Source organism: Mastigoproctus giganteus, chromosome 1 (assembly GCF_048544385.1).
Source record: "Mastigoproctus giganteus isolate SK-2022 chromosome 1, ASM4854438v1, whole genome shotgun sequence".
NCBI classification, from domain to species: Eukaryota; Metazoa; Arthropoda; class Arachnida; order Uropygi; family Thelyphonidae; genus Mastigoproctus; species Mastigoproctus giganteus.
The window spans coordinates 110905521-110933157 of NC_143575.1; the positions used below are offsets into that span (position 1 = coordinate 110905521).

Sequence of the window (27637 nt, forward strand, 5' to 3'; positions counted from 1 at the left end):
TACGGACATAAATTCAAATTGAGGAAAGACAATTGCAGAATAGATGTGCAGAAATTTGCCTTTAGCCAGTGGGTGGTTGATAGTTGGAGCAAACTTTCAACTGTTGGTGGTGGTCAACAACTTAAATAAGTTCAAGGCAGAACTAGACAAACATATGGAGTGAATGAGTGGGTGAAATGGAAATGTGTTTGTTTTTTTTTTTTGTTTTTTTTTTTGACTGATGCTATATAAGCTTGCTTTCTTGCATCTTATGCCTCTACTAATGCTAATTTCTCCACTCTGCTCTCATTTATAACAAAATCATTTATCTCACTTTTAGAGTTTGATAAATTTCTGACCTTCACTTCCCTATTCCTTGTGTGTGAATGTAGATGCAAAATACTCATTCAGTTTGCCAGCTATTTAAGCAGGATCATCAACAGTTGAACCATTGATATCAAATGTTACAATGCGAGAAAAGTCTTTGTTTTCCTTTGCATCCTTTGCCAAAGATTTCTTGTAATCTGCCTTTCCTTGCCTACCTTCTTTGTGACTTGATTACAAACTAAAATAAGTGTTTTGTTATCACATAAACATTTTATAAATAGAATAAGGTTAATAGACTCATTGTTCAAAATTTATTAGTGTATGTAACATTTTCTTAAAATATATGAAATCTTTTTTAATAGAAACTTTATGAATTTTTAATCCCTTCTTCCATAAAATTGGTGGGTGTTACAGCCATATTTGAATTCAACAACATGAAATCAACAAGAATCATCCTGAATTTTAACAAGGAGCAAAAATAACTTTTTTTTTTTTTTTTGCTGCCCAGTGTTATCAGATTAAATGACACATAGGAGATTCAGTCCCCTTGCACATTTCATCCAAAACTGACTGATATATGTTAGGAATGTCAACTTAATATATATACAAGCTCCAATAATTTTGTCTCAGATGTTACTGGAATAATGTTTTGTCCAAGCTTTAGTTCTGGTTCAGGGTAAATGTTCCATTTGCAACAAAATCATACACAGTCTTCTGAGATCCTGAAACCATTAGCTACTGCCCAGGAAGTGAGATGATCGACTGCTTGTTGTAATTGTCGTTCGATGACCCTCATATTACATGACTGACAGAAGATACTGAAAACGTCAACAAATAGGGACTTATCCTGTTAGAGGAAATTATTCAGTAATAGAATTAACTATACCATCTAAAAGTGTAACACTCAGAACTGCTCTTGGGGAACTCCCTCCTCTTGACAAAAAGGTCAAGAGAGAGAGCATGGATCCCCACACAAACTTGGAATGAGTGGTTTGACAATTTATTTTTAATAAAAAGGGATAGACAATTGCTAAGACCAAGATTATAAATATCTTTTAAAATTTCAAATTCTAAAGTTGTCATACACTTTTCCATGACAAAGAAAATTGAAACCAGGTGCTCCCATTTGAAGAAAGTATCTTTAACAGACGTTTCCAGTCTTATTAAATGGCCGAGTGTTGACCTGTTCCTTCAGAAGTCATTTTCTTCTAAATGCCATATGAGGTAGGCATTAAACGCCCTTTCCAGGATCTTACACAAGGAACTTTTATTAGCAACTGGGCAGTAATATCAGGGAATTTTTGGATCCTTTCCTGGCTTGGGGAAGGCAAGCACAATTGCCTTATTCCAGGAGTCCGGAAAATAGACAGATTCTGTTGTAGAGACAGAACAGCTAATCCACAGATTCAGATGTACGACATTTAATCATCTCTTAATGGATGTCATCTTGCCTGATGGTACTCACCTGGGATAGAGATAGTGGCACTTTCATTTCCCCTTCAGTGAAAGGCTGGTTGTATACTCATAGTTATTTCAAGACAATTTCAAATGCTGCTTTTCAACTCTTTTGTTTGAAGGCCAGAAACTGAAGAGAGTAAGATGTTTCAACTGACACTTCATCAAATGTCTCCCCTAGAGTGTTTTCAATTGCAGTTGGGTCTGCAATTGCACATGCATTATGCTCTAAGATCAATGAAGGGTGTGATGTATATCTGCCCTTCATTTTCTTGACTTTGTCCTAGACAGGCTTAGATGTCACTGCATGGGTGACAGAAGATGTGAAGTGGATTCAACATTCCTTCTGACTCTGACATCTAACATAAAGTGCTTTGGTACATGCACGTTTGAGAGCTATTAGATTATTGTTGGTGGGATAATGACAAAATATCTCCCACACCTTGTTTTGAACCTTTCTTGACGCTGTGCATTCTGCATTCCACCGTCTGTGAAAAAGGTAGAAGCTGAGTGAATGTCTTCAGAATTGCAATTACCATTGCTTGGGCAATACTTAAACTGCATCAATTGATTCTTGGCTGACTGCAATGGTATTAAATGTTGAAAGCTACATGAAGGTATTCCTGTCAGTGTGTATGATATTCCACCTTGATATCCTAGATGGGTAGGCACCTCCATAGCCAGGTGGGTAGGAGCAGCAGTGTGTAGCACACGCTTCTTGATTAGACCAGGGTTCGAGCCCGTAACCACTAAATACGGAGGATGCGGAAAGGTCAGGGAATGACCACCACACATCCCCGGAGCAATATGGCCTTAGTTGCTAATGCTCCTAAAAACCAAACAACAACAACCTAGATGGGTGGTGTGATTTCCCACTGCAAAGAGTGGATATCATAGGGAAGTGATCACTAGCTTAAAGATTGCCTTCAATCTCCTATGTACACACAGGATGGAGAGAATGGGAGCATACAGAGAGATTAATCACAGTAAACGTACAAACCCGCATTTAGAAGGGCAGGTCATTGTTTTCATTTGCAGTACTTTGCATTTGTCATATGTCATATTTACTACCCATATGCAGTACTTTGCATTTGTCAATGTTAAACTTCAGTTTCCACTTCTCAGCCCATTTGCCCAACTTATCTAGATCCAGTTGGAGCAGCATACTGTTTTACTGTCGTTAACAACCCTGCCAACCTTTGTATCATCTGCAAACTTGGACATCTGCAAGCAAAACCTAAAATATACTGATTAATGTGATGAAAGGAAAATATTTCAAATAAATACTCTAATGACTAAACCAAAGTGCATAATTTCTATAAACTCATTAAACAAAACTCTGAAAAAAAAATAATGAAAGTATGAGTTACTCACACGAAGAAAGCTGCATGCAGTATACAAGTCATATAAATAACACAATATACATCTTTCAGCTGATGTACAATCTGTTGGATTGCTCACATGTTTAGTTAATTTGCATAATCTAGAGGGGGAAAGAAATAAAAAAAATAAATAAAAAAATAGATAATGTAATGCACATATTAGAATAAAATACATTAAAAAGTAACTAAAATTAATAAAAATGCTCTGAAAAACTATTTATTGATATATAATTGAGACTACTTACAGTGAACTTAAAGATGTTATCAGAAAACATAATATATACTATATCAAGATTCATTAAACATTCTTATTTAATTAATCAATTTTTTTGGTGATTTATTTGGTATTTTATTTTTTTCTAATTTTTTTTTTATTTTTTAATAGTTTATTGAAAAATAAATTATTTTTATTTTATTATTTATCCGTCTGCTAAAATTATCTTATGGGAATTAAAAAACAATTTTAGCAGATGGGGAAAAAAAATAAATAAATAAACATTATCATAAGATCAGCATTACTTCCTGTTTTTATGGAGCAAATATTTAACACAGCTAATAACAAGCATTGAAACGATTCATAAAAAACATGACTATAGTGAGCAAATAAGAAATGATCAGAAACAATATGTTTTAATATCAATACAGGTAGTTCCTGACTTTATGAGTTAATTCTCTCCTAATGCACACTCGTAAACCAAAAACTCGTAAAGAGTTTTTGTAATGTTAAAATCAGGGGTTAATCGTAATGTTAAAATCAGGGGTTAATCGTAATGTTAAAATCAGGGGTTACATTCTCAACAATGTAATTAGTTTATGCGTAAACAATGATTGATTTATCCAAATAAATAAAAACATAGCTTGTAAAATCAAGCAAATTATAAAAATAAAGAAATTATTTCTGACTTACAAATGTTAAAGAATGTTTATTCTTCATCATCATCATCAACTATATGCAGAATCGTTGATCACTCGTTGTTGGTCTATTGTCTCAGCACTTGTTGGAGACACAAGGAGTTGTCTTCTTCAGAAATGCGTCAAGAGGCATTTGTTTCCAAGATAGTCTTCTGTTTTCTTTATAAATTTCACGACAGCATGCATAAGTATTTTTTAAATCCGTAGCAACTTTCCTAGTATGTTCCTTTCAACTTAGCAACTTTCCTAGTATGTTCCTTTCAACTTAGCAACTTTCCTAGTAATTTCCACACATCTATTCTACAACTGTCTTTGCTCAATTTGAATCTATGCCCCTTCAGGTTCTTAATCTGAGCAATATGAACAGATGTTTGTGGAATATTAGTACATGATGAAGCTAGTAATTGATTTGTCATGTTCTCTGCAACAGCGTCAATGGATTTTATGTGAAAAATGTTTTCATCTATTGAAGTGTATGATTGGTATTTTATCCAGTATGCCTTAGAAAACTTCCACTTCGTATAAGCCTCTATTTGGATTGAACTTGTTTGAATCTTCCGTATGACTCGAAAGTAATCACTATTAAGGATACATTCACTACTATCCATTCAATGCTGAGGCACAGAATATGTGAACACGTGGAAGGATCAAAGGCTAACGTTGATCCAGTGGAAAGATGCACATGTGTGAATACCTGTGTTTAACAAAGAGAGGTTCGAGTATCAATAATCGATTCAATTACCCAACCCCATCATCCATCTAGCTGTGATAATAACAGTTGCGCTTAATTACATTAGGTATTATATATGTTTAGCAAAAGAAGAATCACTACCACCACTGTAATATTATAAAAATGGATAATACAGCTGAATATCATGCTAAGTTTCACTTATTTCAGTAAGTTTTTTTTTTTTTTAGCATTAGCATAGGTATACGATGCAAGAAAGCAAGCTTATGCAGCATCAGCCAGAAAAAAATCCCTCCCATTTCACCAATCCATTCATTCCAAATACCTGTCCAGCTCAGCCTTAAATTTATTTAGGCTATCAACTTTCACAAAAGATGGAAGTCTGTTCCACCTATCAACTACCTGCTGGCTAAAGGCAAACTTCTGCACATCTATCCTTCAACTGTCTCACTTTGAATTTGTACCCTCTCAGGTGAATGCTCAAACCATTCAAGGCTTTATACACCTCAATCAGATCACCTTGCAGGTGTGTAGTCTCCAGACACAGTAATCTGCAAAACTTAAGCCTTCCTTTGTAAGAGCAACCCTTCGTTCCATTCACTAATCTTGCTGCCCTTCTCTATATTCATTCCTACAGCTCTACATCCTTTTTAAAATGAGGGCTCCAGACCTGCACACAGTACTCAAGGTGTGGCTTGACCATTGCCTTATTAGCATTAGCATTAGTAGAGGCATTTGATGCAAGAAAGCAAGCTTATTCAGCATCAGCCAAAATAAAAAAAAAACCACTTCCACTTCACCCCTCTGTTCGTTCAAAATACCTGTCCAGCTGAGACTTAAACTTATTTAGGCTATCAACTTCCACGACAAGGGATGGAAGTCTGTTCCACCAACCAACCACCTGCTGGCTAAAGGCAAATTCCCGCATGTCTATTCTACATCTGCCTTTCCTCAATTTGAATTTATGCCCTCTCAGGTGATTATTCTGAGCAAGAGGAAGAATCCCATCAGCATTGAGCATGCTCAAACCATTCAAGGCTTTATGCACCTCTATCAGTTCACCTCGCTGGTGCCTAGTCTCCAGACACTGTAATTTGCAAAACTTAAGCCTTTCTTCATAACACCACCCCTTTGTTCCATTCACTAATCTTGTTGCCCTTCTCTGTACTTGTTCCAGCAGCTCTACATCCTTCCTGAAATGAGGCCTCCAGACCTGTATACAGTACTCTAGGTGTGGCCTGACCATTGCCTTATACAAGGGAATAATCACCTCCTTATCCCTGCTAGAAAAATTCCTATATATTTGACAATACACCATGAGCTACTCTTGCAGCCTGTCTGCACTGCTCATAGAACTTCATATCTGCCTGCACAACCACCCCCAGGTCCCTTTCATTCTCTACCACTATCAGTGTAGTACCACAGAGTTGATACGTTGCTCTGGGATTGCTGTTTCCCATATGTAGTACTTTACATTTGTCAATGTTAAACTTCATTTGCCACCTCTCAACATTTCCAGATCCTGTTGCAGCAGCATACTGTCAGTAGTGTCCTTGACAACCCTGCCAACCTTCAAATCGTCTGCAAACTTGGACATTAAGCCTGATATACCATCATCAATATCATTTATAAATACAGAAAACAATAATGGACCTAACACTGAAGCCTGAGGGACTCCACTAATAACATTAGTCCACGACGAGCAGCGTCCACTGATTACCACTCTCTGTCTTCTCCCCCTATCCACAGCAGCAATTTGCCTCCAATGCCACACTAATCCAATTTGTGCAGCAGTCTTCCATGTGCAACTGTATCAAAATCCTTTCTAAGATCCAAGTATATAATATCAAAGTTATTCCCTGCATCCAGTTCTTTTGTGACTGCATCATAGTATCCAATCAAATTGGTCAGGCAAGACTTCCCCTTAACAAAACCATACTGTGTCCGAGCTATAGCTGAAGCCTTGTCTAGATGATCCTGCAGTGCTTCTTTAACCAGTGCCTCCATTAATTTTCCTGGAACAGAAGTTAAACTCACAGGTCTATAATTACTTGTGTCATCCTTTGATCCTCCTTTATGAATTGGGGTCACATTTGCACATCTCCAGTTTGTGGGTACCTCCCCTGAGTCCAAGTAAGCTCTCATAATTATGGCTAAGGGTTTGCTTTCTTCCTTTGCTGCCTCCTTTAATATAACTGGATAGATCCCATCCACCCCAGGTGCCTTTCTTGTCTTTATCTTCAACAATTTCTCCTCCACTTTACTCTCAGTTATTACAAGATTCTCAAGCTTACTGCCAAAGTTATATACATCTCTGGCATTCCCCTCGCTGAATAACTCCTTGTGTGTGAATGTCGATACAAAATATTTAGTTAGTTTGTTAGCTACCTGAGCAGGATCATCAACAGTTGAACAATCGATATCAAGTGGACCAATCTGATTCATCCCCTTCCTTCTAGAGTTTACATAAGTAAAGAACTCTTTGCTGTTTTTCTTTGCATCCCTTGCCAAAGATTTCTCGTAATCTGCCTTCGCCTGCCTAACCTCCTTTGTAACTTTGTTACAGATCAGCTATATCTATCTAACATAGGCTTCTGTGTCACATGTTAATTCATATTAATTTATCATTTTTCTTCTCTGCCATTATGTCTCATTAGTTCATCTGACATCCATTTAGGCCTAAACCTTGAACAATATTTCTTAGTTGGTATGTAAAGCCTAGTAGTTTCCTAGATAAGTTCTTTGAATGCTTCCCATTTTGAATTTGCTGTTGGTAACATCATCAGTTGGTCCCACTATATCGTAGTCGCCTTTACGAAAGCAATAACCCTTCCCTTTTCTCCTGATGGTAGTTACCTCTTTTGAGTAAATCCCACTTCAGCACGCTGTGATCACTGCCACCTAGTGGTTTCTTTATCTGCAGATTCTTAATGCATGAAGAATCACTACTGATAATCAAATGAAGAGTATTACTCCCTCTAGTTGCCTCCCGAACATGATGATGTAGAAAACAATCATCCAATTCAACAATTCAACAAACACAAAAGCCTTGATAGTGTGTGAGTGACCAACCCACAAATTCCAGTCAATATCTGGGAAATTAAAATCCCCCATTATAAGGCTCTCTGATGTACCGGCCCACTCTATTTCCCTGTACAGTTTCTTATTATACTCATCAGAGTCATTAGGTCTATAGCACACTCCTACTCTCAATTTTGATCTCCCAATGCTTATGTCACACCAAACTGACTCGACACTGCACTGTCCAGCAATGTCGACTGGCTTCACTTCCTTGGATTTTATGTGTTTCTTAACTAATAGCATAACCCCTCCTCCCTTCCTATCCTGTCTATCCTTTCTGTAGATGTTGTACTCCCCAAATTCCAATTCTGCATTCCTTATATCTGTGTGACACCACGTCTCTGATATCCCAACAATATCCACCTTTGATGCTTTGAGCAATACCTCAAATTCATCAAATTTATTTACCAAACTCCTAGCATTGGTGTACATACAAGTATACATGCACCTGTTTCTATTCTTAGCTACCGGAATGACTCCCAGCAGTCTCTGAAATATCCTGCATCTTGTTTTTCAGGCTTTTGCTCATTTGAATAGAAGCAGTGCAAGAATCACTTTCACCTCTGCCAGTGGTTACTGTTAATCTATTAGTCTTTGTATCCCCCCCAAGCTAGCAATTTTCCGACCCACCTAACACTGCCTCGATAGCATCAGCAAATATTCTTGCACCCTTTCTATTTAAGTGTATCCCATCCCTGTAGAATCAGTCACTCCTGTTAACAAATACAGTCCAGGCTGAAAAAAATTCTACCCCTTGAGCCTTGCACAATCTTTCCAGGGCCGAATTGATCAACAAAGCTCTCATCATATACTCCCTCCTATCGTGTCTGGGCACAATTGCAGACACTTTCAAATTCAACCCTAATTCACAGCTTTTTTTTCAACAGTGACCTGTACTTGTTAAGTAATTCTGCAGGTCTCCTACTCTTGATATCATTAGTACAATTATATCACCTTTTGTGCCCTTAAAAGATGATATCCGCTCTACAACGTCATCAACCTTTGCCCCTGGCAGACATACCCTGGTTCTGTTCCACCTATCCTTTTTACAAAGCATGTTCCTTGTTTCCCTGACAATAGAGTCACCAACAACTACTAGTTCCTGTGGGACCACAGGAACTAGTAGAGAGGTGTGATGTGTGGAGCCAGCTCTGATAAAAAGATCCACCTTTCAGAAACCTTAAAGAACTTCAGCTCCTGGTTCTTTATTATACTTATATTATTAATATTATTATTGTGTATGATAAAAACTGTTTCTTCTTTTAACATTCAATCACTAATTTCCTTATACCATCACATCCTATTGTTCTTTTCAACGTGCTAACTTAACTGAATATCAACTTCTGACCTTATTCAACCTTCTAACACCTTCAAAACGTACAAAACCTGTTCACTTTAAGGAGTCTGATAAAATACCAGAAAGAAATCAAGAGTACATGAGCAAATAAAGGACCGGGAAATAGCAATAAAAGGTTATATACTACTGATGCAAAGCATTAATAAAAATGTTGTATTATCACAAAACATAAAATTATCAAAATGTAGAAAAAATACTGAGTTACATGCCCTTCAAATACTGCTACAGTTTGCTCTGGCGAAACCAACAAGCAACGATGATAGGTATACAGCACACCAACAATATGAAGTCCAACAGACGTGGCATAAGTTCCTGCAAGCAATGATCCTTTCTGTGCAAGCTGCACTTCCACATCAAGCAGCTCTCTAAGCAACTGATCAAACAAATTATGCAATTAATAAAACAAGCAAAAGAAAATGGGAGGTAAGTAAATTATATAAAATGAAATTACAATTTGAGAAAATGAGTATATGAAAATGAATATATTTATTTTTCTCACACATAAGATTATCATTAAAAAAATGCTGTTATTCATATTCAAAGCCAGCAATTTTGAAATGGTTTTGTGTATATATACACATATCCCTTGGGAACCACACATGTAGATACTATGGAAATGGTTAAATCATGGTTAGGTAATGAGCAGTGCTTTTAAGAGTTGGAAGAGCATGAAACTGGTGACTTAAAGAATTTTTTTTTATTATTTACAAGAATTATTTTTATTTATTATAAATTATAAACATTTGTTTGATTTGATGAAAGTGCAGTTGTTGGCACTAACATGTATGAAGCTATTGTTAACCTAAATGATGCTTACTAACTACTCCAAAATTTTTAGCATGGGACAACATTATAAAAATTAAAATTCAAAGTAGAAGTTGTTGCTCAACATGATTCCTTAAACATGTTGGGTTTTGAAAGAGGTATGAGAGGTATTAAAATAAGACTACATGAAGAAGAAAAGATCAGCAATTAATTTTGAACAATTTTTAAAATAATTTTGCCATTTCAGAATTGTTTATTTATTTCTATTTTTTTGAATTTATAATGATTTAATTTGTATAGTTCTTAACAAAAGTTTTATTTAAATATTACTGTGATATAATGAATATTTCTCTGAAAGGAACTAAAACAGTAGGCATTTAACAATAAGAAACAATTATTTTCTGCATTTTTAGCTATTACAAAAACATATAACTAAGACAAATTAAGGAGTAACACCTTTTTACCATATTTTACAGTTCATTCTATACCATTTGAGAAATTAAAGGTTCTTACCACGTATTGTACCATCAAATTACTAAAACAAATTACACAGGCTATCTTCCTGTATTTCAAACTGAACCTAGAAACATTAATGGTATATTAAGAATGGCAGAAACCTATGATCGCTCATATAATACTGACCAATAAGCTAACTCGACCCAAAACATATAGCAGAAAAATATACTATTCATAAATTTATTATTTATAAACACTTATTCAAATATAGCACTGTCTAAAAAAACAAGCAATTTTTAAACTTTTTAACCAGTATAAAGTTATGATATAAAAATATTTGCACATAGGTATTGAGATAATCCTCAATTATAAACTCTAACTGCAGCCATTTTTTAATATTTCTTATTTTTTTTTTTTTTTTTCTTACCAATTACAAACTTATATGGACTCTAAATACAACATATAAATATTTTCCTGTTGGTAAAGAACAGTATAATCTTACAAAATGTCTAATATCACATTCATCTACAAGTTATATCTACAAGTTATTTTTAAATTTAAAAACTGTATGTTGTATAAAGTTGTCTAAATATCTTGTATATTTAAAAAAATAATAAAACTGTCAAAATTACTATGATATGGCAGCATATATTCAATATTACTTTTAATAAAAAAAAAAAAAAACGATTTTATGCTCACTGAAAATATAGCTGCTGTAGTTATTTCTAAGAACATTTTGTAAAACAAGCCCATTTTATTTTTTAATAAAATTAATATGATGATCTCTCAAATAAACACCTAGTGAAGGACAAGCTATTACATAAACAAATAAAAACATCTTTTTCAAAATTGTTTACACAAGTTCCCTCAATCTCTGAAAGAACATGAAATGAAAAGATTCAAGGATAAATAATAGACAGATAACCACGTAAAGAGATAAATGAAATAGACAGTTGCCTCCAATGAAATGAGTCGTCTAGTCAAATGGAGAGATTGCTTTCTGCACATGCCTCACTGCAATTCTTATGCTACTATTGGCTCCTGTCAAATTGCTGAAGTTACAAAAACAATGGCTTCGTCAAAGTGAGGACTACCCAAAACAGCGTGTTAATTATTTTTGACTGCATTTTTCAGCATAGCAAATAAACATGTGGTATTAATAAACTAAATAGTTTTATTTAAGAAAATTTTACAGCAGTAAATTTTACAGCAACATACGACTATTCTTTCTTAGTTTTTCAAACTCTCTAAATGACTTGATACCTAGGAACTTAATGGTAGACTTAAAGGAAATAAATATGATACAAAGGTTGGCAGGGTTGTTAATGACAGTACGCTGCTGCTGCAACAGATTGAGCAGGTGGGCTGAGAGGTGCCAACTGAAGTTTAACATTGACAAATGTAAAGTACTAGCATATGGGAAGCAGTAACCCCAGAGGAACATATCAACTGTCTGGTACTACACTAGGCCATATTGCTCCGGGATATGCGGTGGTCATTCTCTGACCTTTCCGCATCCTCCGTATTTGGTGGTGACAGGCTCGAACCCCGGTCTAATCAAGAAGCGTGTGCTGCGCACTGCTGCTCCTTCTCACCTGGCTACGGAGGTGCCTAATGGTAGAGAGTGAAAAGGACATGGAGGTAATTGTGCAGGCAGATATGAAGATTTCTGAGCAATGCAGATGGTCTGCACTGACATGCTGCTGTAGAAAACAACCATCCAATAAATCCACAAAAGCCTTGCTAGTGTGTGAATGATCAACCCACAAGTTCCAGTCAACATATGGGAAATTAAAGTCCCCCATTATAAGACAATCTGATTTACTGGCCCACTCTATTTCTCTGTTCAGTTGTTCATTATACTCAGAGTGATTTGGCCTAGAACACACTCCCACTGTCAAGTTTGATTTTCCCAGTGCTTATGTCACATCAAACTGTTTCGATACTGCACTGTCCACCCGTCATGTCAACTGGCTGCACTTCCTTAGGATTTTGTGTATTTCTTAACTAATAGCATAACCCCCTCCTCTCTTTCTATCCTGACTATCCTTACTGTACACATTGTACTCCCCAAATTCCAATTGCACATTCCTTACATCTGTGTGACACAACGTCTCTGATATCCCAACAATATCTGCCTTTGACGTTCTGACTGTTCCCCTCTAAGGGGGCTTAGAGGGGAACAGGTATCCTGTGTGTTATCAGACACTCAGCCTAAAACACTGATGGATCCAATCTCTCTATTACAGAAGATTTAAGAGAAGTCCGGTTGGCCTGCCTCCCTAAAATCCACTCATGCGCACCTTCTCGATGGTAAGCCCTGTTACGTCACTTAGGTGGCAACGAACGTGTAGAGTGGTTCTCTTCAAGACGCCTGGTCAGCGTGAAGAGGAAAAGACCAAACGATCCAGCAATGAGAGCACAACAATACAAATGGCCCTCAGTCCCCAACAGCTTTCACTCTCCCTCTTAAGGCAGCGAGAGGATCAGAGTGGAAGCAGAGGGTGCTAAGAATCTCTGGGTACGACCAGGCTGCCATGCACGGAAATTGAACTTGATCTGTTATAACGTACGATCACTCATCGGTGAAGACAGGATATTTGAGCTGGAAAAGGAATTAGAAAATGTGAATTGGAATATCATCGGTTTGGCTGAAACAAGAAGAAGAAATGAATCACTTATAAGTTTATCAAGTGGAAATCTGCTGTACACCAATGGAAACAGTGAAAGGAGTGAAGGTGGAGTTGGGTTTCTGGTCCATAAAGATTTTAAAAAACATTTTGGAATTCAAAAGTACATCACCAAGGGTGTCAACACTAATACTCAAGATTTCTAAGAGGTACAAGCTAAAGATTATAATGATTTATGCACCAACATCGAGCCATGATGATGAAGAGGTTGAAGAAATGTACACTGAAATTGAGAGTCTTCTAGATGAGCAGAAAACCCACTACACTATTATTATGGGGGACTTCAATGCTAAGGTTGGAAAAAGGCAAAACAGCGCAGAAAGAGGAACTATAGGAAATTTTGGAATTGGTGAAAGAAATAAAAGAGGTGAAAGACTTGTGGAATTTGCAGAATCTCAAGGAATGTCAGTAATGAACACTTTTTTCAAGAAAAGGGTGAACAGAAAGTGGACATGGAAGAGTCCAAATGGATTAACAACTAATGAAATCGACTTCATCCTCACTAACAGAAGATATATTGTGAATGATGTTACCGTCCCGAATAAGGTAAACGTTGGAAGTGATCACAGAATGGTAAGATGTACACTTGATATAGATGTAGAAAAGGAAAGGAAAAAACTGACTCGAGTAAATAATACAAAGGTCTTTGAAATAACAGAGGAGGAGAAAAAGCAGTATGTACTGGAACTTAAGAACAAGTTTGAGCTTCTGCAGACTGCTCAGGACCAAGATATCGACGAGGAATATTACAACTTTCTGAAAGTGATAAAGCCCAAGAAACCTATAGGGAAACAGAAATCCAAAGAAGAAAAAATTAGTCAAGAAACCGTTGTCATGATGAACCAAAGACGACAAATGAAGAGCAAGAAAAACACTGACAGGGAGAAAATTGAGTATACTGAGTTATGCAAAGCCATTAGAAAGAGACTCAGAGAGGACATAAGAAGATTTAACACAAGAAAAGTAGAACAAGCATTAAGGGAAAACAAAGGATTTAAATCAGCAGCCATGAGCAGTAATACAGAAAGACAAATGATACTGAAACTGAAGAATAGCGATGGTGTACTTATAAACAGCAGAGAAGGCATAATTTAAATAGCAGAAGACTACTATAGAGAATTATACAAGGAGCGAGGGAATGATACCAGCAGTGGAGAACATGGATTGCAAAGTAGCAACACATACGACATACCTGATATTCTTCCTGATGAGGTAGAACATGCATTGAAGAAAATGAAGAATCGGAAAGCCCCGGGGGAAGATGAAGTTACTGTAGAGTTGTTAAAATTGGGAGGAAGAGACATACACAAAAACTGGCAAGGCACTTCACAAAGTGCATTAGAAAAGGTGTGATGCCTAAGCAGTGGAATAATGCAATCATAGTTTTGCTGCAAAAGAAAGGAGATAAATCAGAAATTGGAAATTATAGACCAATTAGCTTGTTATCCCACATCTACAAGTTGTTCACAAGGGTCATTACTAACAGATTAGAAAGAATACTTGATGAGAATCAACCGAAAGAGCAAGCTGGCTTTAGGACAGGATTCTCAACTGTGGATCACCTTCACGTAATATCACAGCTAATGGAGAAAGCAAATGAATATAAAACACCATTATGCCTGGCATTTGTGGATTATGAAAAGGCATTTGACTGCATACAGCATAAGGCAATGTTATGGGCACTGGAAAGACAAGGCATAGATTCCCCATATATTATGATTTTGAAGAAAATATATGAGAGTGCCACCTCCTTTATGAGACTAGACAAAGACAGTAGGAAATTTAAAATTGAGAAAGGAGTTCGACAAGGAGAACAATATCTCCGAAGCTGTTTACTGCTGCCTTTGAGGAAGCTTTCAAAAGATTAGACTGGTCGCAGAAAGGAGTCAATGTGAACGGAGAGTACCTAAACCATTTACGATTTGCAGATGACATTGTGGTCATAAGCCACGATCCCAAAGAATTAGAGGAAAATCTTAATCAGTTATGCACAGTTAGTAAGGATTTTGGACTAAAGATCAATATGGCTAAAACAAAAGTAATGATGAACAAGTATGCCACGGAAAGGGAAATAATGATTGAAGGAGCAGTAATTGAAAAGGTGGAGTCATATACTTATCTGGGACAAGTTATTAGCTGTAATAATGATAAATGGCTGGAAGTCAAGAGAAGAATAAATTTTGGATGGATAGCATTCAGGAAATATAGTCACATACTGAAGAGCAATATCCCAGTTTGTCTGAAACGTAAAATAATGAACCAATGTATACTCCCCACCATGACTTATGGAAGTGAAACTTGGGCACTCACCAAAAGAATGGAAGAGAAGCTAAGAACTACACAGCGAAGAATGGAACGAATTATATTGGGAATCAGACTGTTAGATAAGAAGAGAAACACATGGATTAGGCAGCAAACTCAAGTAAAGGACATTCTTATCAAAACTAAAGAACTAAAATGGTCTTGGGCAGGACACATAGCTCAAAAACATGATGACAGATGGACTAAGAAAATAACAGAATGGTACCCAAGAGGAGCTAGAAGAAAACCTGGAAGACAAAGGCGGAGATGGATAGATGAAATTCATGAGTTTTTGAGTAGTAAATGGATGGCCAGTGCTCAAAACAGAAGGAACTGGAAAGTTGCAGGAGAGGCCTTCATCCTGCAGTGGATTGAAAATGGCCGATGATGATGATGATGATGATGTTCTGACCACCACCTCAAATTCATCAAATTTATTTGCCAAACTCCTAGCATTGGTGTACACACAAGTATACATGCACCTGTTCTTATTCTTAGCTACCCTAACACAGCCCATGTATTGACTTGTTCCACAATGACTCCCAACAGTCTTTGAAATCCCCTGCTCCTTGTTTTCCAGCCTGCTATTCATTCCAATAGAAACAGTGCAAGAACCACTTTCACCTCTGCCAGCGGCTACTGTTAATTTATTAGACCGTGTATTCTCCCCATGCTAGCAGTTTTTCGACCCACCTAACACTGCCTCGTAACATCAGGAAATATTCTTGCACCCTTTCTATTTAAGTGTATCCCATCCCTCTAGAAGCAATCTGTCCTGTTAACAAATAAGTAATGTACTTACTTTACTTTATCCATGCTGTTTGTCCCAGTTAGGGGTCAGCAACATGGATGGAATACTTCCACTTAGTACGGCTGACACATTCTGCTGGAATGAGCCCTAGTTCCTGTATATCTTGCTGCACTCTGCTCTCAATTGTCACCTTCAGCCTGCCTCTTCTCCTTTGACCTTGGCAGCTAAGCACACGCTTGGTAATGTGGGTAAACTCGTGGAACTGGATGTGCCCCCACCATCTAAGTCTGTTCTCCCTAATCTTCAAGTTGATGGGTGAAGTTTTCATCTCCTCTCTCAACTTCATTCTGCCTTGTATCTCTCAGGGTTATTCCCAAACTCTCCCTTAGCATTCTCATTTCTGCTGACAGCAAAGCTCATTCTTTGTTTCTTCTGACAGCCCAGCACTCCGAGCAATATAACATACATGGCCTTACCACCAGTTTGTAAATTTTTTATTTCAGTTTAGTTGGCATCTTCTTGTCTTTTAAAACACCAGACATTTCCCGCCACTTGGCCCATCCAGATTTTATTCACCTTCGGACATCCTGTTCACAGTTGCCATTTGTGTCTAGCACTGACCCAAGGTACTTGTAGTTGTTAACCCTATTAAGCTGCACAGTGCCAATGCTGAGAGAGCTGTCTCAGTTGCCAAAGCACTCCATATATTCTGTCTTGTTCCTGTTGACTTTTAGTCCTTCCCACTCTAGAATTGTTACCCATCTCTCTGTAGCTCTTTTGTGATTCATCACTAAGCATGATGCCATCTGCAAAGAGTAAACTGTCAGAGCCATTGCTCTGAATATCTCTGGTTAGTGTGTCCATTATGATGATAAACAGAAATGGGCTTGGTATCTTGGCTGCTCTCGTTATTTTATTAATTAGCCTCGTAAATGGGACTCATCTCTGTCCTAACCCCTTGAAAATTTCAATGGGTATCATGTCAGGCCCTGCTGCCTACCCTATTTGTTGTTTGGGTTTTAGGAGCATTAGCAACTAAGGCCATATTGCTCCGGGAATATGCGGTGGTCATTCCCTGACCTTTCCGCATCCTCCATATTTGGTGAGTCATGGGCTCGAACCCCGGTCTAATCAAGAAGCGTGTGCTACACACTGCTGCTCCTGCCCACCTGGCTATGGAGGCGCCCTGCCTACCCTGACTTCATACTATACAATGATAGCAAAACTTCTTCCTCCTTTATATTTTAAACATTCTCATCATGGCCATCTAGCTTCTGTTCTTCTCCAGCAACTGTTTCACTATTCATGATCCCTTCAAAAAAATTTTTCCATCTCCTGTTTTCGTAAGAACCTTACCAGTCTGATCTTTTACTAGTTTTTATCGCTCTTATCGGGTTCTGGAAATCTTGAATATCTTCAATTCCCCTTCTTTAGTGTTCATACTATTATACGAGCCTTCCACAGCTCTGTCACTGGCTTTAGCTACTGCCTGTTTAGCTCATCTTTTCTTTTCCTTGTAGCTATTCCTGTTTTCGTCAGTTCTGTCTCTCTCTGCCATTCTTTAAAGGCTGTCCTTGTCTTTCAGTGCCTTATAAAACTCTCCACTCCACAACCAGGTTTCTCTATGCATTTTCTTTCCTCCTTTGGTCTTCCCTAGAATTTCTTCTCCTCCCTTCATAATCTCTATCTAGGTCTTGTTCAATATTTGTTCCACAGTAATCGGGTTTGGATCCTTCTCAACTGCTCTAAAAGCCTGTAAGAACAGCTCCTGCAGTCACAGGCTCATGTACACGTAGCCTATACCATTTGATGCACTCCTCAAACTTCTTGTGAAAGCCTTGGCAAGAAGTCTGTATTGATTGAATAAGCTTTCTCCTGGGATGACTTTGCAGTCTTGGCACCATTTCTTATTTTTGGCTCTCAAAATCATGTAGTCGACCCGAGTACTATAACCACCACTGCAGTATATAATAAGGTGTTGGTCTCTCTTTAGTTGTTTTTTTTAGCTATCCACAATCCACGAGCAATAGCCATCTCCAGGATCCTTTTCCATCTGCATTGCGCTCACCCCCATACAAAACTGCCACGGACTCCATGGCAGCCTTGAGTTCTCTAGCATACATGTCCATTGCATGTATTTGCTCCGATGATTATTCCTTTGGGCATGCTGTTGATCACTTCATCCAGGTCCTCATAAAAAGCATTCTTCTCTTCTACATCACATCCTGCCTGTGGGGCATAAGCACTAATGATATTCAGCACACATCAATCAATAACAGTCAATAACAGTTTAATTTTAATTAGCCAGTCACTTTTCCTGCATACTTCCACTACTGCATCCTTTAGGTTATCTTCAACCACAACTCCTACTCCATTCCTCCAATTCTCCATGCTGTAGTATATTAATTTGTAGCCCTCAGCTAGTTCTTTACTCCTCATCCTTCTTCATTTGGTTTCCTGGACACACAATAAGTTGATTTTCCTTTTTTTCATAATTTTCGCAAGTTCTGCTCCTTTCCTGGTCATTGTTCCCACATTAATTGATCCAACTCTGACCTTTTGTCCTCTTATATTTGGTCCTTCTGTTATCCTTGCATTTTTGCCCTTGATTATTTCCCACTACAGCCAGGGTCCACTGCAGCACACCGCTTAAGGGATATGCCCTAGCCCTCACACTATGCCTTTGTTGTCGTTCCTCCATATTGAATATATCTAGCCAAATTTACAAGCTGGCTGGCTGGCCAGGCCTGACGCTCTTGGTTATAATTTGGTGTTTCCTTCACCTACTTCCCGGGCTATTGAACTCCACTGTCCAGATGATACACTTATTTGATTATGGTTTTGTTTTTTTGTTTTTTTTTTTTTTTTAGGAGCATTAGCAACTAAGGACATATTGCTCCGGGAATATGCAGTGGTCATTCCCTTGACCTTTCCGTCATCCTCCGTATTTGGTGGTGACGGGCTCGAACCCCGGTCTAATCAAGAAGCGTGTGCTACGCACTGCTGTTCCTTCCCACCTGGCTACGGAAGCGCCAAATTTGATTACAGTGTATACTCGCCATGTTACAGGGATGTCAGGAGCCATTGTGGGTTTTCATGGAGCTATCGGTGCTCACCTGGCAGCTCACCACAACCTGCTATCCCTGTCGCTGCTTGTCTGTAGCTGCTTATTAAACAGTGTGTCCCCTGATTATTTCGCAGTTAACCACCAAATCTGGTGGCTGACCCACTATCAACAACATGTGGACACGTCCGGTTGCATGCAGCTTTGCACTCCTGCAGGACTGGAATCCCTCTTGCCATATTAATGACATAATATCTCATACTTCCAATCTTCTCAGTTTAATTAAATGTTTTCTTAACTTGTATGAATAGTTATATTTCTTCTTAACAGTTTATACTTCCTCTTTTTGATTATAATGATATTATTTGTCTCCATAATGGGAATACCTTTCTCATGGACTTGTGTGAATTCAAATCAAATTCATTAAATTCCAATGCTTTTGAAATTACCTTGCCTTTCACTAATGAAACTATGAAGCACTTTGCTGTCACTTCAGAATCATCCCTCTTTGAACCAGATGTCAATTTTGTTTACAATGTCAAACTCTTTTATTGATTCTCCATATCTTCTCTCAAAAAAATGCCTTTCACTACACCCCACTTGAATTTTCATCATAAAACTTCTCACTGCCTGTTCTTTATACCCAAAATTTACTTGCTAGTCCTCTGTTCTGTTTTCTTCAGGTATTACATAATCACCACACTGACTATATGCTTAAATTCCTTTTTACCCTATTTCATTAACCCTAATTTTGTAAATAATTTAATACAAATAACTTTGTATTGATTCTCTGAATGCTCAGGTTTCTCACCAATTTCTACAGTTGGTGTACCTGTGTTGAAGTATGTAAGTAAATAAATAAATTTAAATAAACATAGTATGCAACACTTTTGTGGTATGTTTACTAAGTTCTGGATTTTAACAACAATTGAAATATAATACATATTTCCTGTTGTGATATAATATGTAAATAGTAAAAATTCATGATTTATGTATTTGTAAACCAGATTTGGATTAAGTATTGGAATGAGCAGCAGCCTCGAACACAAGATGCAGGGGATTTCAGAGACTGCTGGGAGTCATTGTGGTACAAGGAAGCACATGGGTTGTGTTAGGGTAGCTAAGAATAGGAACAGGTGATTGTTGCAATAATTAGAGACCAACACCAGCCAGGAATTAAAAATTTTACTATAAAAATAAAATACACAGAATATAATTATTGATTGAAGATAAGGTGATTGTTTTCTACATCAGCATGTTCAGGAAGCAACTAGAGGGAATAATACTCTTGATCTGATTATCACTAGTGATTCTTCATGCATTAAGAATCTGCAGATAAAGGAACCATTATGTGGCAGTGATCACAGAGTGCTGAAGTGGGATTTACTCAAAGAGGTAACTACCATCAAGGCTAAAGGGAAGGATTTTTACTTTTGTAAAGGTGACTACGGTGGTCTGAGACAGTATTTAAATTCTATATGGTGAAACCAACTGATGACATTACCAACAGCAAATTCAAAATGGGAAGCATTCAAAGAATTAATCTTGGAAGCTACTAGGCTTTACATACCAACTAAGAAATATTGTTCAAGGTTTAGGCCTAAATGGATGTAAAACATTTGATACAGTTCTTCATGAGAAGTTATTACATAACTCAGAGTAGGTCACGATAAGATGGAAAATACAACAGTGGAATACGGTTTGGCTGGACAGGAGATAGACGGTAGGTGTAAATGGATATTTTTCAGAGTAGAGTGGAGTAGCAAGTGAGATGCTGCATTCACTCCAAATGTTTGTCCACTTCTTCCTTGAATTTATTTACGCTATCAACTTCCACTATGACAGATGGAAGTTTGTTTGAGCAATCAACTATCTGCTGGCTAAAGGCAAATTTCTACACATCTATTCAACAACTCTCTTTCCTAAATTTCAGCTTACGCCCAGCAAGAAGAAGAAACCCATCACATTGAGTCTGCTCAATCCATTCAAGGCCTTATACACCTCAATCAGGTCAACTCACATGTGCCTAGTCTCCAGATGCTGCAATTTGCAGAACTTAAGCCTTTCTTCATAAGAATACCGCCCTTTGTTCCCCTCACCAGTCTTGTTGCCCTTCTCTGTACTCATTCTAGCAATTCTACTTATTTCTTTAAATGGGCTTCCAGACTTGTGCACAGTACCCAAGCTGTGGCCTGACCATTACCTTATGCAAGGGGATAATCACCTTGTCGTTCCTTATTCCCACTTGTCGTTCCTTATCCCTACTTGAAAAATTCCTGTATATCACTGACAAGACCCCATGCCCTACTCTGGCGGCCTGTCTGCACTGATCAGAAAACTTCATATCCGACTGAGCAATTACCCCCAGGTCTCTTTCATTCTCCACTACCCTGAGTGTAACACCACCCAGTTGGTACATTTCTCTGTGGGTTACTTCTATCCAAACGTAGTACTTTCCATTTGTCAATATTAAATTTCAGTTGCACTGCTCAGCCCATCAGCCCAGTTTTTCTAGATCCTGCTGCAGTAGCATACTGCCATTAACAACCCTACCAACCTTCTTATTGTCTGCAAACTTGGACATTAAGCCTGATATACCTTCATCAATTTCATCGATAAATATACAAAACAGCAATGGGCCCAATACCGAACCCTGGGGGACTCTACTAATAACATTAGTCCATGAAGAGTGCGTCCATTGATTACCACTCTCTGTTCCTCAACCACTCTTTTATCCATTGTAGCAACTTGCCCTTAATGCCATACTGCTCCAACTTGTACAGCTGTCTTCCATGTGCAACAGTATCAAAAGCTTTCCTGAAATCCAAGTATATGACATCAAAATTATTCTTTGCATCCAGTTCCTTTGTGACCACATCACAGCATCCAATCAAATTGGTCAGACAAGACTTCCCCTTAACAAATCCATGCTGTGCCTGAATAATTACTGAAGTCTTCTCTGAATGATCCTGCAATGCTTCTTTAACCAGTGACTCCATTATTTTCCCTGGAAAATAATGGAGTTAAGCTAACAGTACTTGTGTCATCGTTTGATCCCCCCTTTGTGAATTGGGGATACATTTGCACACCTCCAGCCCATGGGGAACTACCCTGAGTCCAAGGAAGCTCTCATAATTATGGCTAATGGTTTGCTTACTTCCTTTGCTGTCTCCTTTAATATAACTGGATAGATGCCATTTACCCCTTGTGCCTTTCTTTGTTTAACTTCTACACTTTCTCCTCCACTTTGGTCTCATTTATTACAAAATCATTAAGTTAAATTTTTTAGCCTCTTCTGATTCTCTTGATAATGTGTCCCATGCATTTTTTCTTCTCTGCCACGAGTCTCACTGGGTCGTCTGACATCCACTTAGGCCTAAACTTTGAACAGTATTTCTTAATTGGTATGAAAAGCCTAGTAGCTTCCAAGATTAATTCCTTGAATGCTTCTCATTTAGAATTTGCTGTTAGTAACATCATCATCATCACTTAGTACCAACCGGGCTAGCCGGGTAGGTAAAGTGCCTGTCTGGCAACCCAAAAGTCGCGGGTTCGATTCCCGCCTCGGGCTGAATATCACAATGGTGCCGAACCAACTGGTTGGTTGGATATCCCGGCCACGATACACGAAGGAAGCAAGAAAAAACTGGTTCCTTCATGTATTGATCACATCAGACGAAATAAATAAAATCATCAGTTGGTCCCACTGTATTAAATTTAAAAACTGCCTGAGACCACTGCAGTTACCTTTAATAAAGTAAAAACCCTTTCCTTTATCCTTGGTGGTAGTTGCATCTTTTAAGTAAATCCCACATCAGTATACAGTGATCACTGCCACCTAGTGAACACTGATCCTTTATTTGCAAATTCTTAATGCACGAATAATCACTGCTGATAATCAGATCAAGAATATTACAGTTGAACATGCTGCTGTAGAAAATAATCACCCAATAAATACACAAAAGTCTTGCTAGTGTGCAAGTGACCAAACCACAAGTTCCAGTCAATATCTGGGAAGTTAAAATTCTACATTATAAGACATTCTGATTTATTTGCCCACTATATTTCTCTGTACAGTAGTTCATTATAATCCTCAGTCATTACACCTATCACACATTCCTACTCTCATTTTTGCTTTCCTAGTGTTTTTGCCACACCAAACTGACTCCACATTGCACTGTCCATCTATGTAAATTGGATGCATTTCCTTAGATTTTATGTTTCTTAACTAAAAGCATAACCCCCTCCTCCCTTTCTAACCTGTCCATCCTTTCTGTACACATTGTACTCCCCATATTCCAATTCTGCACTGCTTATATCTGTGTGTAGAAATGTCTCTGATATCCCAAAAATATCCGTCTTTCCCATTTTGACCAGCATTTCAAATTCATCAAATTTATTTACTAGACACCTAGTATTGTTGTACATGCAAGTATACATGCACTTGTTCTTATTTTAGTTACTCTAACACAGCCCATGTATTTACTTGTTCCGCGATGACTCCCAGCAATCTCTGAAATCCACAGCACTTTGCTTTCAAAGCTGCTGTTCATTCTAATAGAAGCAGTGCAGGAATCACTTTCACCTCTGCCTGAAGCTACTGTTAATCTTTTAGTCTGTGAATCCCCTCCCCCCAAGCTAGCAGTTTTCCGACTCACCTAACACTACCTCAATAGCATCAACAAATATTCTTGCGTACTTATTTAAGCGTATTCCATCCCTGTAGAAATAATCTTTCCTGTTAAGAAGCACAGACCACACCAAGAAACATTCTACCCCATGAGCAATCTCTCCAAGGCCAAATTCATTGACAAAGCTCTCATAACATACTCCCTCCTATCGTGTCTACACAGAATTGCAGACACTCTCAAATTTAACCCTAAGTCAAGACTTTTTTCCAACATTGACCTGTACTTGTTAAGTAAATCTGAAGATCTCCTACTCTTAATGTAATTAGTGCCAATATGTACAACAATATCACACTTTGTACCCTTAAAAGATAATTTCTGCTCTATAACGCCATCAACATTTGCTCCTGGCAAACATACTCTGGTCCTATTCCACCAATCCATTTTGCACAATATGTTATCCATCTCCTTGACAATAGAGTCACTGACAATAACTAGCTCTTGTGGGACCAGCACATTCTGCCGTGAAGGTTGCTACTGTGTTGCCTGATGCACAAGAGTGAAGTCCGGTGTTGAGTTGGGAAGCTGAAAGCTTGATGGTTTAATACCTCAAAAGTATTAAACCTTTAAGCTTTAATACCTTCGAGGGCATCTTCCGATTCTTCAAAATCTCATAGATGCCCATCAGAACGCTGAGTTGGCACCTAATTTCTTGCCACTCTCTACACCAAGCACTCTCTACAAAGACATCCTCCTTGGCTAAATCATGTCCTGTTCCAGAAAGTTCTACAAACATTTCACAAGTTGCGTGTTGTTTTAGACTGTGATGCATTAGAGAATTGTCTCCTTTGGTTCTTCCCCGAGCCACAACACTCCTGCTACTTTGTGCCCGTTGCTTAGCTGCTCTAGTCTGGGGCATGATTTTCATTTGAATACAATTGATTAACAATGAAAATTAATAAGATTAATAAATTTAAACAATTAATTATCAATACTACACTAATCTAATATATTGCTAAATCCAGTGATACGTATTATGCCATCTAGTTTTATGTATATCTTGCACTAATAAGTTTGGAATATGCATTACGCTATACCGTAACAATCACAATGTTAAATTAGTTATATCCCCAGCTAAACACAAAGATATATGCCCTAGCATGGTTGTACACGCAAGTATACATGCACCTGTTTCTATTCTTAGCTACCCTAACACAACCCATGTGTTTACTTGTACCGCAATGACTTCCAGCAGTCTCTGAAATATCCTGCATCTTGTTTTTCAGGCTTCTGCTCATTCCAATAGAAGCAGTGCAAGAATCTCTTTCACCTCTGCCAGTGGCTACTGTTAATCCATTAGTCTGTCTCCCCCCAAGCTAGCAGTTTTCCGACCCACCTAACACTGCCTCGATAGCATCAGCAAATATTCTTGCACCCTTTCTATTTAAGTGTATCCCATCCCTGTAGAAGCAATCTCTCCTGTTAACAAGTACATTCCAGGCTGAAAAAAATTCTACCCCTTGAAATTTGCACAATCTTTCCAGGGCCGAATTGATCGACAAGGCTCTCATCATATACTCCCTCCTATCGTGTCTGGGCAGAATTGCAGACACTTTCAAATTCAACCCTACTTCACGGCTTTTTTTCAACAGTGACCTGTACTTGTTAAGTAATTCTGCTGGTCTCCTACTCTTAATATCATTAGTGCCAACGTGTACAACTATATCACCTTTTGTGCCCTTAAAAGATGATATCTGCTCTACAACGTCAAAACTACAACCTTAATGCACTCCACAATCAAAGCAAAATTTACAATCATAATTTTCTTGTTTAATACTGTATTACATATCAAGACCCAACAAGAAAATTGTTTCATATCAAAAAAATCTGCCAAAACACTGTTTCAATGGTAAGAGCACATACAGTATTAGCAGAATTACATTAAATGTACAAGCTTTTACTTGTTTTGTTGCTGATTTTATGAATGACCGATAACGTCCTTCCAATATAGTGACCATTTTTTTTTTCGCTCCTCTAGGGGTCATTATAGAGCTTTGACTATATTACTATTTCTCCAGTCCCTTTCATTGCAGGATAAAGTTTGGAAATCACATTATTTACTATTTAATCTGTGAATTTTACACCATATTATTCTCATTTCCATATTTCTGTTGATGGATGAAGTAATGGTAATTGCAGTTTGTGCAACCTGAAAAACCAAGAATTATTTTAGCATTTAGCATTAATAAAGGCATAAGATGCAAGAAAGCAAGCTTATACAGCATCAGCCAAAAAAAAAAAAAAAACCCTTTCCCACTTCACTAATCCATTCGTTCCAAATGTTTGTCTAGTTCTGCCTTGAATTTATTTAAACTATCAACTACCCGTTGGCCGAAAGCAAATTTCTGCACATCTATTCTACAACTGTCTTTCTTCAGTTTGAATCTATGCCCCATCAAGTTTGTAATCTGATCAAGCGGAAGAATCCCATCAGCATTGGGCCTGTTCAAAACATTCACTGTCTTATATACCTCAATCAGATTACCTTGCAGGTGCCTAGCCTCCAGAAGCTGCAATTTGCAGAACTTACCGTATTTCCCCATGTATAAGATGCACCTTTTATTTGGGGTCTAAAAACTGGGTGCGTCTTATATAGTGGTTGTAGATTTTTTTTTTTTTCTTGCGTTTCCCGCTTGTTGTCTTTGCGCTCATTGTTTCGCACTCGTTACTGGTATATTAGGTTACGTTTTGCCACGTTCTACCCAGAAATGGCTCAGAAACGATTTTCGTACAGTGCTGAATTCAAGTTAAAAGTGATCCAGTTTGCAAAAGTGAATGGAAATCATGCTGCTGAACGTAAGTTTGGTCCTCCTCCAACTAAGAAAACAATCCGAGACTGGCTACGGGAAGAAGAAACCCTACTGAAAACGCCACGGCAGAAGAAGGCCATTAGAGGCAAGTCAGCAAAATGGCCTGATTTAGAGAGGGAACTGAAGATATGGATTGAGAAGCAAAGGGCAATTGGAATTCCTGTGTCCACAAAGATGGTTCAGCATGAGGCAAGAAGAATTGCTGATGAAAAAGAAGTTACTGATTTCGGAGGACACAATTGGTGCTTCAGGTTCATGAAACGGAATGGACTAAGCATACATACACGCACCAGACTTGCCCAAAAGATGCCTGAAAGCTATGAGCAGAAGGTCTTTGAATTTCATCGTTTTGTCATTCAATGTCGGAAGACATCAGTTTGAGTTCGGACAGATTTCAAATATGGACGAAGACCCCCTTCAATTTGATATCCCAAGTAACAGAACTGTTGATAAGAAGGGGATGAAAACTGTAACTGTGAAGACAAGTGGACATGAAAAGAGCCATTATACAGTTGTTCTAGCTTGTTGTGCCAACGGAACCAAGCTGCCTCCTATGCTGATTTTCAAAAGCAAAACAATGCCAAAAGAAGACATTCCTCGAGGAGTGATTGTCCACATTCATGACAAGGGTTGGATGGTGGTGGTTGTTGTTATTTGGTTTTTAGGAGCATTAGCAACTAAGGCCATATTGCTCCGGGAATATGCGGTGGTCATTCCCTGACCTTTCCACATCCTCCGTATTTGGTGGTGATGGGCTCGAACCCCTGTCTAATCAAGAAGCGTGTGCTACGCACTGCTGCTCCTTCCCATCTGGCTACGGAGGTGCCGGGTTGGATGGATCAGGATGGGATGAAGATCTGGTTTGAGAAAGTCTGGAGCAGGAGACTAGATGGGCTCTTACGCAAACCTGCCCTATTGGTGCTTGATCAGT

General features: G+C 38.1%; 1 protein-coding gene across 4 annotated transcripts in view; it reads right to left on the reverse strand.

Moving 5' to 3' along the window:
* Positions 1-27637, reverse strand: part of LOC150091098 (mediator of RNA polymerase II transcription subunit 12-like protein) — an 825386-nt gene that overhangs the window by 485749 nt on the left and 312000 nt on the right. For all 4 annotated transcript variants that reach the window (XM_090374287.1, XM_090374270.1, XM_090374279.1 and 1 more), the window contains 2 exons: positions 9391-9554; positions 3136-3244 (listed from right to left, as the gene is read on the reverse strand). In XM_090374287.1, the coding sequence (XP_090230413.1) occupies positions 3136-3244; positions 9391-9554 (273 nt within the window). The remainder of the gene's footprint in view (positions 1-3135; positions 3245-9390; positions 9555-27637) is intronic.